The 15,716-nt window shown below is 49.4% G+C and overlaps 1 protein-coding gene across 3 annotated transcripts in view; it reads left to right on the forward strand.

The window, feature by feature from the left end:
• Arhgef2 (Rho/Rac guanine nucleotide exchange factor 2) overlaps positions 1-13,979 on the forward strand; it is a 34,794-nt gene extending 20,815 nt beyond the window's left edge. For all 3 annotated transcript variants that reach the window (XM_038311725.1, XM_038311727.1, XM_038311728.1), the window contains 13 exons: positions 495-612; positions 732-980; positions 2,811-2,887; positions 3,695-3,864; positions 5,319-5,386; positions 7,863-8,063; positions 8,387-8,503; positions 8,614-8,681; positions 8,822-8,857; positions 9,063-9,113; positions 9,274-9,717; positions 10,549-10,732; positions 11,289-13,979. In XM_038311725.1, the coding sequence (XP_038167653.1) occupies positions 495-612; positions 732-980; positions 2,811-2,887; positions 3,695-3,864; positions 5,319-5,386; positions 7,863-8,063; positions 8,387-8,503; positions 8,614-8,681; positions 8,822-8,857; positions 9,063-9,113; positions 9,274-9,717; positions 10,549-10,732; positions 11,289-11,362 (1,857 nt within the window). In that variant the 3' untranslated portion in view covers positions 11,363-13,979. The remainder of the gene's footprint in view (positions 1-494; positions 613-731; positions 981-2,810; positions 2,888-3,694; positions 3,865-5,318; positions 5,387-7,862; positions 8,064-8,386; positions 8,504-8,613; positions 8,682-8,821; positions 8,858-9,062; positions 9,114-9,273; positions 9,718-10,548; positions 10,733-11,288) is intronic.
• Positions 13,980-15,716: the final 1,737 nt, after the last annotated feature.

The following is a 15,716-nucleotide window of genomic DNA, read 5'->3' on the forward strand; positions in this document are numbered from 1 at the left end:
GGGGGGTGAGGAGTGTTTCGAGAAAGGGTTTCTCTGTGTAGCTTTGATGCCTGTACTTGGCACCTGAACTCACGCTGTAGACTAGGCTGACCTCGAATTCATAGAGATCTGCCTGCCTCTGCATCCTGAGTGCTGGGATTAAAGGCGTGAACCACCACTGCCTGGCCTCTTTTTTTTTTTTTGGACAGGGACTCATTATATAAGCCCTGGCTTTCATGGAACTCTCTATGTAAACCACAATGGCCTCGAACTCACAGCGATCCCCCTGTCTCTGCCTTCCATGCACCATAACCAGACCTCTTCAGTTGCTACTCCTCACTGTGCAAGATGACATTGGACTACTGACTTGGTCATCACCACAGACTGTGATATTCTTTTCCCCATTTCCCAGAAGCCTCTACCCAGGCCAACATGGGGCAGAGGCCAGGATGGGCCAGCAGCAGAGCTTGGGCTCCCAGTCTTTCTGTCCCCTTAGTCTCTCATCTTCCATACAGAAAGTGACCCGCTCAGCTGTATTGAAGCGACATGGGGTCCAGGAGTGCATTCTGCTGGTGACTCAGCGGATCACCAAATATCCAGTGCTCATCAACCGGATCCTGCAGCATTCTCATGGTGAGGAAGAGCATGGCCTCCCTGGGGAAGGGTGGGGAGCTCTGAGCAGTCTCAGGTGGACTTGGGTTGCGATGGCACCAGCTAAACCGTCTCTTGTGCTGGGCATCTGGCGGCACCAGGGATTGAGGAAGAGTGCCAAGACCTGACGGCAGCGCTAGGCCTGGTGAAGGAGCTGCTGTCCAATGTGGACCAGGATGTACACGAGCTGGAGAAGGGGGCCCGCCTGCAGGAGATCTACAACCGAATGGACCCTCGGGCTCAGACCCCTGTGCCTGGCAAGGGCCCCTTCGGCCGAGAGGAGCTTCTGCGGCGTAAACTTATCCACGACGGCTGCCTGCTCTGGAAGACGGCCGCAGGTCGCTTCAAAGGTCAGTGCCCCGCTGGCAGACTGATAAGTCATAGTTAGATTATCTGAACAGGATTTGCGGCCACCCTGCGGGACTGTTTCTACAGCCTTTTCATCGAGGGTGAGATTCGGGAGGCAAAGAGGTAACGTATGGTTGCAGAAGTCTAAACTCTGCTTTTGACAGTACGGGCCAGCAGGGACGTCTTTATCGGGATGCATTCATTTCTGTGGTCTGTGAGTGGCCAGCAAACTACCTGTCCTAAACAAAGGGACATACGGATGCAGATCAGAAGGAGATTCCTCCAGCCACAATCCCTACTGCTAGGACAACAGAGATACATCTGGGAGACCCACAGTGGGGACTGAACCCTGAAGGGCAGGGAGGTTGGAAAGACAGAACCGGCTGCAGGACTAGGTGGGGGTTGGGCACTCTTCCACAGGCTCCCTTATTAGAACTTATCTGCACTGATAAAGTCCTTGCACCTAAATCAGGACAAGAAAATAGCACCTCTAAACTTTGGTTTTAGAGGTCAAGGGGAGGGGGTACCCGAAGCCAGAGCCCTTACGAAATTCCAGCTGTGCTATGCAATTCCTACTCCTCGGGCCTGGGTACTGTCAGTCTTTAGCAGGCTTCTTCCTCCATCCGTTTCTCTCCTTCCCATCCCTCCCACGCAGCAGCTAAGAATATAAAGCATTGAGGGTTAAAAATAGCAAGGCTGGAGAGCTCTATTTCTGAGGGATTAGCAAAAGCCCTCCCCTCTGCGTCCACAGTTTAGTAAAATCCCCACAGGCCGAGGGTGGCTGTGTGGTCTTGACTGTGTCATTCAGGTCTTTATAGACTTGGTCAGTGGTTCCTCCCTTCCTGGGAGTGCAGGACCCATAGGATCTGAGAGCCTGGGAGTGAAGCAGGGCTCGCTGGGGTTGGAGATGGGATGAGTCCAGGCTGGTGGGATGGCCTTTCAGTGCCGCTTTCCTGGAAACTAGCCTTGTCCCTCTGCTGTGCAGCCTGGTCTACAGAGAGTGCCAGGACAGGCACCGAAGCTACAGAGAAACTCTTGAGAAATTTTTTTGGGTTTCGGAGACAGGGTTTCTCTGTAGCTTTGGAGCCTGTCCTAGAACTAGCTCTTGTAGACCAGGCTAGCCTCGAACTCACAGAGATCCACCTGCCTCTGCCTCCCAAGTGCTGGCATTAAAGGTGTGCACACTGGTGTTTTTGCCAGCATGCATGTCTGTATAAAGGTGTCAGATTCCCTGCAACCCGAGTTACAGACAGCTGTGAGCTGCCATGTGGGTGTAGGGAATTGAACCTGGGTCCTCTGGAAGAGCAGCCAGTGCTCTTAACCTCTGAACCATCTCCCAAGGCCCCTTTTTAGGTATTCTAATGGAATGACACAGTTCTGCTTCTTTTGCACAGCAGAGGGACAAAGCTAGTTTCCAGGAAAGCGGCACTGAAAGGCCTGGATGAAATATCTTTTTTTTTTTTTTTGGTTTTTCGAGACAGGGTTTCTCTGTGGCTTTGGAGCCTGTCCTGGAACTAGCTCTTGTAGACCAGGCTGGTCTCGAACTCACAGAGGAAATATCTTGAAAAATCAAAAAATATAGATAAAAATACAGAAAGAAAGAAGAGAAAGGAAAACAACAACAACAAATATTTAAATAAGCAAACAAATAAACAAAATAATACCTAAAAAGGTTCTGCATTAGTCAGATGCTGGACATGGGAATTAAAGGCTTAGAATACCTCCCTTCTTGTTAGGGAACATCTGATTATGGAGCTGGTCCTCGGGAGAAAGGCAAACAGTTGCTTTGAGCTTTTAGTGCTGACCATTTTCCAACTTTGTATCTTGGCCAGATGTGCTGCTGCTGCTGATGACAGATGTGCTAGTGTTTCTCCAGGAAAAGGACCAGAAGTACATCTTTCCTGCCCTGGTGAGTCTTCCTTCTGTCCTCTTACTCATTGTTCTTATCAGACCCAAGAAAGACATAAATACCTGTTATACCTGTTAATTCTATATAATAAGTAAGAGTAGCTACCAGGTGTTAGTGCTGTGCACAGGCATGCTTGGCCTGTGAGGAAAGCCCATCGTTAGCATTACTTTGTAGAAATGAAGATAAAGCTTAGAAGCCAGATACAGTGGTTCATGCCTGTAAAGACAGCACATGGGAGTTAGAGGCAGGAGGATCAGGAGTTCGAGGTCATCCTCAGCCACATGGTGAGTTCAAGTCTAGCCTAGACTATATGAGAGATCCCAACTCTAATAAATAAATAAATAAACTCTGCCGTGGAATGGTGGAACACACCTTTAATCCCAACACTTGGTAGGCAGAGGCAGGTAGATTTCTGAGTTCAAGTCTAGCCTGGTCTGCATAGCAAGTTCCAAGCCAGTCAAGGGTTACATAGTGAGGCCCTGTCTCAAAAAGCAAAACAACAACAACAACAACAAAGCATAGCTGGCAGAAGCCTGTAATCACAGTACTGGGAAAGCAGAGGCATGAGGATTGCAACTGTGTAGCTATCCTGGGCTACATGAGTTCAATACCAGTTCAGGTTACATATTGAGCCCCCTGCGGGGGATGAATATCAAGGGTCTCACATGCACTTCTAAATCTTGGCTGGTACTGGCCTGTGATCTTATATATACATCATTATCTTCAATCCTTTTGATATTCTAGGACTGAGAACCAAGATATTAAGAGTTAACATTCCTAGTCTTAATTCTTCCTTTTCCCTGATAGGACAAGCCTTCGGTGGTATCCTTACAGAATCTGATCGTAAGAGACATTGCCAACCAGGCGAAAGGGATGTTTTTGATCAGTGCTGGCCCGCCTGAGATGTACGAGGTGCACACGGCGTCCCGAGATGACCGTAGTACCTGGATCCGTGTCATTCAGCAGAGCGTGCGCGTGTGAGTGTGTGCCTGCTGCCTGTGTGTATATATGGCCTCAGGGTCCCATGATCTCAGGTCCTAGGCAGAATACTCCTTGGTAAAAGAACCCATCGTGAGAGACTGGGGCAGAGGTTGGAGGAAGACAAGGTGAGCCAAGATAGATACATGAGCCAGGCGGTGGTGCACACCTTTAATCCCAGCACTTGGGAGGCAGAAGCAGGCGGATCTCTGTGAGTTTGAGGCCAGTCTACGCTGATCTACATAGCCAGCTCCAGAACAGGCTCCAAAGCTACACAGAGAAACCCTGTCTAAAGAAGAAACAGAAAGAAAGATACATGAAGTTATAGTTTATGCTCAGACAACCCCGCTATTCCTCAAAGTATTCTGCCCTGACAAGGGGTTGTGTAGCTCTTACGTAGTGATTTCCCTACCAGCTAGTGATAGTGTAACCACACTAACAGCACTGACAATAGGAAAAAGGCTCTTATTTGGGTTGGAGCATTTTATCTTTATTTTCTAAAACTGAAAGAATAGGATAATTAAAGCATTGATATTTGATATTAATGAGTTGAGTATGGTTTATCCATAAATTCCACACAGTAGATTCAATAAGTAAATCAATTGTGCTAAAGCAGTAAATCCTTAGGACAGCCATTGAATTTGAAGTCATCAGCCAAATGTCTAATTAAATGGGGAAAAAGTAGACGCTCAGGCAGAAAAAGTTGAAAGCAGCTAGGTGTGGCATGAATGTCTATAACCCCAATACCTGGGAAGCAGAGGCAGAAGGATTCAGAGTTAAAGGTCAACTTTGGTGCATAAGGATTTCAGGACCCACTTGGGCTGAGGTCTTAAAAAACTACAAGAGTTAGTGATGTAACCCAACTGATAGGGTGCTCACCTGGATCCCTGGGTTCCGTCCTCAGCACCACATGAATCTGATGTGGAGACGTGCCGAGGATCAGAAGCTGGAAACACTAGTAACAGCAAGAAAGTTGACTAACGTGTTCTTAAAGACTGTTTCTACAGAATATCCCCCTCCCCAAGTTAGAGATTGTGTGTCCAAGGCCCAGAGCAGCATCCTCAGTACAGCTTTATTTTATTTTATTAGATTTGTTTATTAATTATGTATACAGTATTCTCAGTATTCTGTCTGCATGTATGCCTGCAAACCAGAAGATGGCACCAGATCTTACTACAGATGGTTGTGAGCCATCATGTGGTTGCTGGGAATTGAACTCAGGAACTTTGGAAGAGCAAGCAGTGGTCTTAACCACTGAGCCATCTCTCCAGCCCCCACAGCTTTATAAGCTCTCCAAGCCTTAGTGGTTGGGGAGAGGGGAGTTGGTGCAGAGTGAAGGGGGCCCCAGTGGGAGAGGCCATCTCCCTAGAAGGGGTCTGTAGAGTGTGTGCCAAGGACAGGATGGTTGCTGGTTCTCTTCCACAAACTCAGCCTGCTGTTTGTTATTCTGCAGATGCCCCTCTAGGGAGGACTTCCCTCTGATCGAGACAGAGGATGAGGCCTACCTCCGGAGGATCAAGAGTAAGTGCGTCGGTTTACGGCATAGCCATACAAAGTACTGTGCAGCTCTGGAAAAGATGAGAAAGAGGTTGATGAGGTGGCTCTGAGGTTCAAGAAGTACTGCATCTCTTTTGGGGGACCCTGATTCAGTTCTCAGTACCCTAATGCCTGCTGGCCACCTTGGCCACATGCATTGTGCACATACAATCATGCAGGCAAAATTCTTTCCTTTTCTTTTTTCTTTTTTATTAGATTTATTTATTTACTGTGTACACAGTGTTTTGTCTGCATGTATGCCTGCCTGACAGAAGAGGGCACCGGATCTCATTATAGATGGTTGTGAGCCACCATGTGGTTGCTGGGAATTGAACTCAGGACCTCTGGAAGAGCAGTCAGTGCTCTTAACCTCTGAGCCATCTCTCCAATCCAACAGGCAAAATTCTTATACACATAAAATAAAAATAAATAAATTTTAGGGGAAAAAATGAAAGCTTCATGTGGCCTGATATATATCTAGGATTTAAAACAATGTGAAGTTTATGCTACAGTTTTGTAAGATTGGTACAAATAGATATTCATGTGTATGTATATGTAAATAAATATGTGTGTGCATAAAATTTAAATATGCACACACATGAATACATATACATGCATGCATAAATGTGCACACGCATACATAATATGTATATGTGTATATGTCAATATACATGCATACATATGTGTGTGTAATCTCTATGTCCCAAGGACATCTAATGCCCTCTTCTGGCCTCTGAGGGCACTGCATGTACATGGTGCATAGATATAAACACAGCAGAACACCTATATGCATAAAAATAAATGTTGATGCCAGGCTTGGTTGTGCATACTTTTATTTATTTTATTTTATTTTATTTTTCGAGACAGGGTTTCTCTGTGGCTTTGGAGCCTGTTCTGGAACTAGCTCCTGTAGACCAGGCTGGCCTCGAACTCACAGAGATCCACCTGCCTCTGCCTCCCGAGTGCTGGGATTAAAGGCGTGCGCCACCACCGCCCAGCTTGGTGCACACTTTTTTTTTTTTTTTTTTTTTTTTTTTTTTTTGTTTTGTTTTGTTTTGTTTTGTTTTTCAAGACTGGGTTTCCCTGCAGTTTGTAGAGCCTGTCCTGGAGCTAGCTCTTGTAGACCAGGCTGGTCTCGAACTCACAGAGATCCGCCTGCCTCTGCCTCCCGAGTGCTGGGATTAAAGGCGTGCGCCACCACGGCCCGGCTAGGTGCACACTCTTAATCCTAGCACTCAGGTAACAGAGTCAGGTGGATCTCTGAGTTCGAGGCTAAATCGAGTTCCTGGGCAACCAGGGCTGTTACACACACAGAAACTGTCTCAAAAACAACCCAAAAAACCAATAACCCAAAATGGTTACACGATTTTTTTTTTTTTTTAAATGAGAACAGGGTGTGTGGTGTGCACTTGTAACTCCAGCATTTGGAAGACAGTGCTAGGGTCAGGCTGCCTTAATTACGTTTATATTGCTGTGGTGTAACCCCATGGCCAAGGCAACTCAAAGAGTTCCAGAGGGTTCATAATGGTAGGTGGCAAACAAGACAGCTGGAACAGGTGAGAGAGCTGGAGTCTTCTGAAGCTCCAAAGCCCGCCCCCAGTGACGTACTTCCTCCAGCAAAGCTCCACCCCCTAACCTTCCCCAAATAGCCACCAACTGGGTACTAAGCATTCAAATTCCTGGTCTTATGGGGCACATCTCATTCAAACGGCTGCAACTATATATGGAGTTTGAGACCAGCCTTAGCTACACATGAGGCCAGAATCAGTCATATAGCAGTGTCTACTGCAAGTCACTCTGGGAAGCACAGGGAAGCACAGTTGCTGAGTGCACAGGGAGCCAGCAGGGAGCCAGGGACCAAATGCTCTAAATGAGCATGGAGAGAATGAGATGATAGACAGCCAGAACCCTTTTCACAGGTTTGGTTTTGTTTGTTTTTTTTTTTTTTTTTAAGATTTATTTATTTATTTTTATTATGTATATAACATTCTGTCTCCATGTATGCCCACGCGCCAGAAGAGGGCGCCAGACCTCATTTCAGATGGTTTTGAGCCACCATGTGGTTGCTGGGAATTAAACTCAGGACCTCTGGAAGAGCTGCCTGTGCTCTTAACCACTGAGACATCTCTCCAGCCCTGGTTTTGTTTGTTTTGAGACAAGGTTTCTTGGTTTAGCCCTGGCTGTCCTGGAACTCACTCTGTAGACCAGGCTGGCCTCAGACTCACATAGATCCACCTGCCTCTGCTTCCTGAGTGCTAGTATTCACAGATTTTTTATAAACAAAATTAACAATGATTTATATCACACACAAGGTTTTTGGGAGGTGGGCAGGGGGAGGCTCCAAGTCCAAAATTAAGTCCTGCCCCTCTGCCCATGCTGCCCCTGTCCCCTGAGCTGCCCCGTCACAGGTTCTTTGGGTCCTTGGGCCTTTCCTTCCATGCTTACCTCTTCTTGTCCACAGTGGAGCTGCAGCAGAAGGACCGGGCGCTGGTGGAGCTGCTGCAGGAGAAGGTTGGACTGTTTGCTGAGATGACCCACTTCCAGGCAGACGAAGATAGTGTCAGTGGGATGCCCCTGCCCGCCCTGCCCAGGGGCCTTTTCCGTTCTGAGTCCCTCGAGTCCCCGCGAGGGGAGCGGCTGTTACGAGATGCCATCCGTGAAGGTGAGGGCTCTCCTTCTGAAGTGGCAAGGCTGTCTCTCAGGCCAGGGTCATCTCAGCCCCACAACCCTTAAAGGCCCCTGAGGGTTTGTCCTGGTCCGGTTCCTGGGAAGAGCAGGGAAGAGAGGTGACCTTGTGTTGGATGCCCCTCCCTCTGTCAGGCTCTGCTGCCCCTTGGACATCTTTGGGGTCCCTTGGGTGCAACATGGCTGACTGAAACCCCACAACCTCAATGTTGACTTTCTAAATACTTGAACGGTCACTGTGTGTTGTATGAATCCACTCGGTATTGTCTCCTGTCCCTGTCTCCTCTTCTTCCCCTTCAGTGGAAGGCCTGAAAGACTTGCTGGTGGGGCCTGGTGCTGATTTGCTTTTGACACCCCGAGAACCAGTTTTACCTTTGGAACCTGATAGTGGCAACACCAGTCCTGTGGTCACTGCTAGTGAGTATGGGGCGTGAGAGCGAGATGGGAGTGACTAGAGGGAGCGGGGGAGGGGGGATTACAGGTCCCTAAGGAGGTAAGTGTACTCTCTTCTCTCTCTCCTGCAACAGATGGAGAGGCCAGGACTTTCAATGGCTCCATTGAGCTCTGTAGAGCAGACTCAGATGCCAGCCAAAAGGTGGGTTCTCAAGAGAATCAGGGAGGGGCTAGAGGAAAAAGGGCACTGCTGGCATGTGGCTCTTCAACAGAAAGCTACTGGGGGCGGCCCCCCAGGTCTGTCTGTGCCTGCTGACTCCCCTTCCTTGTCCAATTCTGCAGGATCGGAATGGAAATCAGTTGAGGACACCCCAGGAGGTAAGATGGGGATTCTGTGGTAGAGGAGGTAAAGGGAGAGGGAAACTGGTCTCTCTGAGGATTCATCGCCTAGTTTGGGTGATTTAGGGGGGCGTCTGGACTTAAGTATGTCTCTAGGCACTGCTGTTTCCGCAGCTTCTTGACAACTTCTGGGCACTTATCCTAAGCTTGGGCACCGGTGCATCCATCCTTTCTCTGTCCACAGGAGGCGTTACAGCGATTGGTCAATCTCTACGGACTTCTACATGGCCTTCAGGTCAGTGAGCAAGGGCTGGAATAGGGAAGAAGGGGAGGAGCCAACCCGAGGTGTCCCTGTAGGTGACAGTCATCCTAACAGGCCAAGCTCTTTGGGTCCCCGGGATTGAGAGACAGGTAGGTGGCTTCTGAAACACCTTTTGGCCTCATCCCATCCTCAGGCTGCTGTGGCCCAGCAGGACACTTTGATGGAAGCCCGATTCCCTGAGGGTCCTGAACGATGGGAAAAGCTATCCCGAGCCAACTCTCGCGATGGCGAAGCTGGCCGGACTGTGGTTGCTCCCTTGGCTCCTGAGAAGCAGGCAACGGAACTGGCCCTGCTGCAGCGGCAACACACGCTGCTTCAGGAGGAGCTGAGACGCTGCCGGCGGCTGGGTGAAGAGCGGGCAACTGAAGCTGGCAGTCTGGAGGCCCGGCTCCGAGAGAGTGAACAGGCCCGGGCCCTGCTGGAGCGGGAGGCTGAAGAGGCCCGCCGACAGCTGGCAGCCTTGGGCCAAAATGAGCCACTCCCAGCAGAGGCCCCCTGGGCCCGAAGGCCTCTGGACCCTCGTCGCCGCAGCCTTCCAGCAGGCGATGCTCTCTACTTGAGCTTCAATCCCCCTCAGGTGAGGCTTCTGGGGTGGTGGAGTGAATCCCAGGAACAGGAGAGCCTGCAGAACCTGAAGGGCACTTAGTTGTTGGGCATAATCTCCAAGTGGCAACACAACGGACTTGAATGACAATACTAATAGGGCTGTGGGAATGTCTCAGTTGGTAAAAAAAAAAAAAAAAAAAAAAAAGTGAGACTCTGAGCTCGATCCCTCAGAACCTTCCTTTGTTCTAAGCCTGATGGTGCCTTGCTCCACAATCCCAGTGAGGAGGAGGCAGAGACAGGCTCACCCTACCGGCTCTCTGGCTAACTCACCTCGTCTCTTTGATGAGTTCCAAAGCCAATAGTAGGCCTGTCTCATCAAACAAGATGAATGCCTCTTACGGAAAGACCCCTGAGGTAGACCTCTGGCTTCCTCCTTATACACAAGTGTACACACGTACAGACAAAATCATACGAGTTAAACTGGAAAGAAATTCAAGGCAAGTTCAGTGGTAGAGGCCTATGCAGATCTCCAGCTCTTCAACATGCGAATCTGCTCTGTTCTCCCCAGATTTCTCCTAGTAGTCTGTGTGGGGCACTGCGGGCCATTGTTATACCTGGAGTCTTAGTATGTGAAACCTGAGGCTGGAGAACCAACTGGGCCCAGCAGATATAGAGTTGAGCTTTGAAGGCAAACAATATGGTTGTCTCGCTGAGAGGAGAGCCAGTTGGTGGTTGATCTACTGATGGGGAGGGTCATTGGTGAACCTCAAGAGATGAGGCGTGTTGAGATCCTGGAGGGCTCGCTGCCCTCGCCCGCCAGTGCCTGCTCCATCTCCTGGTCTCTTCCTTTTGTTTTCCATAGCCCAGCAGAGGCCATGACCGCCTGGATTTGCCTGTGACTGTCCGTTCCCTCCCCCGACCCTTTGAAGACAGAGAGAGGCAGGAGCTTGGTAGCCCCGAGGAGCGGCTGCAGGACAGCAGTGACCCCGACACGGGCAGTGAGGAGGAAGGCAGTAGCCGCTTATCCCCACCCCACAGTCCTCGAGGTGAGACCCTCTGGGGTCTGGGTCTGGGACTACGGCTCCTGAGGTTCAGTTATTGCAAGACGTACCGGGAAGGTTCCTGCTCTGTGTGATGACAAACGGGGGGTGAAGCTCTTTTTCTGCTGTTTTTCTTGTTTGTTTGTTGAGACTGGGTCTCTCTGTGTAGCCCTGGCTATTCTGGAACTCCCTCTGTAGACCAGACTGGCCTCAAATTCAGAGATGCACCTGCCTCTGCCTCCCAAGTACTGGGACCAAAGGTGTGCGCCGTCACCACCCAGGGTAGTAGAACTCTTGAGAGGCAGTTTTTCTAATTGGTTGGTGGCTCCCAACCTTAACAAGTAGAAATCCATTTTAAAGTAAAACAGTTTAAAGACTGCCACATCCTAATGGAGAGAAAACAGCCAAACCCCTCTCAGGGTTTCATGTTATAACAGTGACTTTGCTGCCTGAGGGGTCATCCTGCCAGGGTGCCCAGGAGCCACACCCCGTGTCTGCAAAGGGGCCTTTGTGTGAACTTGTGCTACTCCTCACCACCTCTCCCCTGTCTGTCACTCTCCAGACTTCACCCGAATGCAGGACATCCCGGAGGAGACAGAAAGCCGAGATGGGGAGCCTACAGCTTCAGAGAGCTAAGGGGACCCCACCTCCTGCCTGATGCCCCACTGAAGAACATTAATTAGTAAAGGGGTCAAACCTTGGGGATCCCGTTCTGCCAATAATGAGGGAATATTTGAAAGAACTGCTGATTGTCCTTGCCAGCTCCTGGGATCCTTGGATACCTATGGCCATGTGGGACTGGGGGTTTAGAGACCACAGCCCCAGGTGGCATCCAAGAGCTACACCACAGATGCCGGTTTTCATGCCTTCTTCCCTCTACTTAGGAAAAATTATTTATTTATTGTTTATTGGTTATGTGGGGGAGAGTGAGACTTAGGACCAGGGACGTGGGAACCAAGCCATAGGGACCAGAGGGCCTTTCCTTTAGCACCGCTGGGACGTGTGTAGGCTGCTGGCTCCGAGCTAACACCCACTCCGGTGACTCCCATCCATGGCCACAGAACCTACTGCCCCTTTGAGGAGGGCTGTGGGTAGGCCTGTGTCCTTTCCCCACTCTCCTTAGGCTCCTCCTGCTGGTTTTCCTTCTTCATCCTCCATGGAAATCCAGCTCCTTGGGGCTGATGGAGTCGAGGATAGGGTGGCCATGATGTATTGGGGTGGGGGAAGAAAAATCCACAGGGACCAGAATGTTTTGTTTTTGTTTTATTTTTTTGTACCAAAGCCAACTGCACGTGTTTTATATTTTTAAAAGAAGATTGTAGGTACTTCTAGCTCCATGTCTTTGAACTTGAGGAATTGGGGAGACAGTGGCTTCTTTCATCTACAGTCAGGGCTCTCCTGTTCGGAATTTTTCCTCAGCCATTCGAAAGAAGCTCTAAGGTGGGTTAGGGAACCTCGAACCCTCACCTCATCTCCCACCACGGCAACTGTGGTTGAAACGTAAGCAAGAAAGGGGGAAGGTTCAATGCACCCCTAATACCCACCAGCAATAGCCATTTGTCGGCCAGTTTAATTGTTAGAAACAAAAAGACAGAGACAGTAACAACAAAGAAAGAAAGAAAACCTCAAGCAGGGAAACAAATTAAAGACCTGAAATGCACCAGGTGCTGTCTCTATGGCCCATTCTAAGGATTGCGGTGCCTGAAGCCAGGCAGTGACCATGGTTTCTATAAAGGGGCTGTCGCTACCTCACTGAAGAGGCCACTAAAAATAAATGAAGCTGCCCAAACCCTCGTTAAAATCTCAAAATTACAATGATGAAAATGAAGTCGCACCCAGGCTCCAGGGGCTGTTGGTGACTCCAATATTAGAAAACTTGTTTGCATCTTATTTGTATGCTGTGCTTGAATATCACATCTGGCTCTTGCCCCCTCTCTAGTCACCCTGCCCCCCACGCTTCATTCCCGCAGAGTCAGACTCGGGGCTGAGTTCTCAGAGGAGCAGCCCTGCTCATGCTGCCCAGTGGAAAGGCAGTAAGTGGCTTCAGTTCTTGGTTTTTGTTCATCCCACTTCCTGTCTCTAGGCCATAGGGCAGGGTCAGTGCATGCACACCCCCACAGCCTATGATGCAGGGTGAGAAGAAGGGTCTCAGGATTGGCATTGCATGGGCAGCAGGCTTTAAGACGCTGCCAATACTCCCTTCTATAAGCCTCTGGCCCTTACGAGACACTTTCTAGCCAATCATGGGATTCTTGGGCCGTAGGAGTTGTTTTATATGTTTATTTATTTACTTTATTATTATTTTTGAGACGAGGTCTTGCAGTGAAGCCCAGGCTGGCCTTGGACTCATGTCAAGCCGCAGCCTCCGAGTGTTGGAATTGCAGGCGTGAGCCAGTATGCCCAGCCCCAGCCTCTGCTGTTTTCCTTTACACGATGGGTGCAGATTGGTTGCCAGGCCCAGAAGCCCGTCCTCCTCCCCCTCCTTTCCCCTCTGCCTTACAAACAGCAGCAGCACACAGTTTCGAGCATTCTGATGGCTCAGTAGCTGTGGTCAGGTAGCACTAAGCATGCACAGGAGCACTAAGCAAGTAGAGGAGACAGTGGTAGAGTCAGGAGAAAAAGATGCAACTTCCCAGCATTCTCCAGAGGGGCCAAGAGGAAACCTAGGACCTGGAGACTGAGTCCCAGAGTATGAATTCTGAGAAGCTGGGCTGCTTCTGCTGCCTTATTACCATAATCCCACCCCATTATCAGCACAGGGCCAGTCCCATCCTATCATCTTCCCGTCCCTAGCCGTGCTTTCTGAACCTGAAGTCTTAGTTGTTCTCCCACTGCTGCCATTTCAAACCACGGTGGCAGTGTGCTCTGGAGGCCAGGGTTCAGCTCCTTACCTAAACCATACTGCTCCCTTGGAGGGGGCTCTAAGCCTGGGTGACCGCTCTCCGTAGCCATCCCCCCCACCCCCACCCCCACCCCGCTCCATCAGAAGTAGGGCCACACACAGCTACTTGAGTTGGTCTTGTCTGTATTTACCCCCGGGGTTCTGTAAAGCAGATGCCCCCCAGAGAGGGCAATATCCGGCCCCAGCCAGGCCATTAGAGGCGCTGCAGCCGGAAGAATGCTTAGGGAGGGGAAGATTTCTCACCTTCCTGATGGCTAGTAATAGGCCTGGCATTTTGGAGCCAGTTTAAACATTATCAGAAAGGGGAAATTAAACATCAAGAGGCAATTAAATCTTGCTCCCATCCTTTAATATGTCGTGAGTTTGGCGACTCCTCAAAGCTTCTGGGCAACTGGGTGGAACGGACAGTGGCGCCTGGAGGTATAGTGCCCGCCCCCAGGGTGCTGCCTTTCTGGGATGTTGGTTGACTAGTCATCCCAGAGAATGATCCTGAAGGGAGGGCCTGCAGTAGGGGGCTCCATCCATCTGTACCTCCCCTTCATTCCAGAAGCAGACTCCAGTAAGATCCCTCCTGATGGACAACTCAGGTCGTTATCGTTTTAAATGAAGATGGAAACTAAGGGGCCCTCTGCTCAGAAGACACTCACAAAGGACTAACCCTTTAGTTAGTGTCTCTCTCCGCAGCGTTTGATGTTGGCTTCATCCTTGGTTGCTCTTCACCTGGGTTTTTGAGACCAAGTGTGTCCCTGAAGCTAGAGCTTGGTGATTTGGCTAGAGTGCTCAGTGAGTCTTGAGGACCTTCCTCTCTCCCTCCCCTGCACCCCGGGTAAAAGCTAGAGCTGTAGCTTCTGGAGTCTGTCCTGAAACTCCTGTAGACCTGGCCTTGAACTCACAGAGATCGTCTACCTCTGCCTCCAGAGTGGTGGGATTAAAGGCGTTGCCACCATGTCCAGCTATTTGTTACTGTTTGTAATTTTAGGAAGTGTTAGTGTGTGCGGTGACGCACAAATCAGAGTGCATGTATGGAGGTTAGAGAACAACTTTGCATACTTAGGTCTCTCAGTTCACATCTATGTGGATTTGACAGTCCAACCCAGGTTGCCAGGTTTGTGTGTCAAGTGTTTTCCCTGCTTTGCTTGCTATCTTGCTGGTCCTTAAATAATTATTTTATTATGTATGTGTGTCTATGGTGTGCATGTATGGGTATGCATGGCCATATCTCTTTTATGCAAGACTTTCGTTATACTCCATATACCAGGACACAAAATAGACAAGACCTTCATGGCTTCCTGTACCTATCTGTCAGCTGCCCTATTTCCTCCATTTTACATGGAAACTGCAAATAATAGTAACACTGCCTCTTCTGGCACTGTTGAGTCCTCAACAGCCATTCATTTTTGAGATAGTTTCTAGCCCAAGCTAGTTCTGGACTCTATGTAGTTTAGGAATATCTTGAATTCTCCACCACCTGAGATACAGTCCCAGCCTCTAGAAAACTGACAGAAAGCTGGGTGTGGCAGTACCCCAGTACTTGGGAGGGAAGACAAGAGAATCAGGAGTTCCAGGCCAGCCTTTATTGAGTTGGAGGCCAATCTGAACACACACACACACACACACACACACACACACACACACACACACACGGCAGAATTGAATAGGTGGCTCAATACCGTGCTTGTCATGCAGCCGTGAGGCCCTGAGTGTGGTCCCCGGCTCCTACATAAAAGCCAGCTGCAGCAGCAGCGATTCTCACCGGTCAGCCAGTCAAGCCAATAAGGTCAATGTGAGACGCTGTCTCATGGGAAGATGGGGCTAGGAAGCTAGTTTGGCAGTCAAGAGTGCTTGCTGATTTTCATAGGACCTGAATCTGGCTCCCAGCACCTTGTGCTGGGTAGTTTACAGCTCCCCGAAATAAGCTCCAGAGGAGCTGCTATCTGGGCACACACATTTACATAATTTTATTTTCAATTAAAAAAATTTGACAGCCAGGTAGAATGACACACTCCTTTAATATCAACACTCAGAAGACAATGGATCTCTGAGTTCAAAGTCAGCCTAGTCTACAGAGTGAGTTCCGGGACTGCCATG

The sequence above is a fragment of the Arvicola amphibius genome, chromosome 14 (genome assembly GCF_903992535.2).
Source record: "Arvicola amphibius chromosome 14, mArvAmp1.2, whole genome shotgun sequence".
Classification (NCBI taxonomy): Eukaryota; Metazoa; Chordata; class Mammalia; order Rodentia; family Cricetidae; genus Arvicola; species Arvicola amphibius.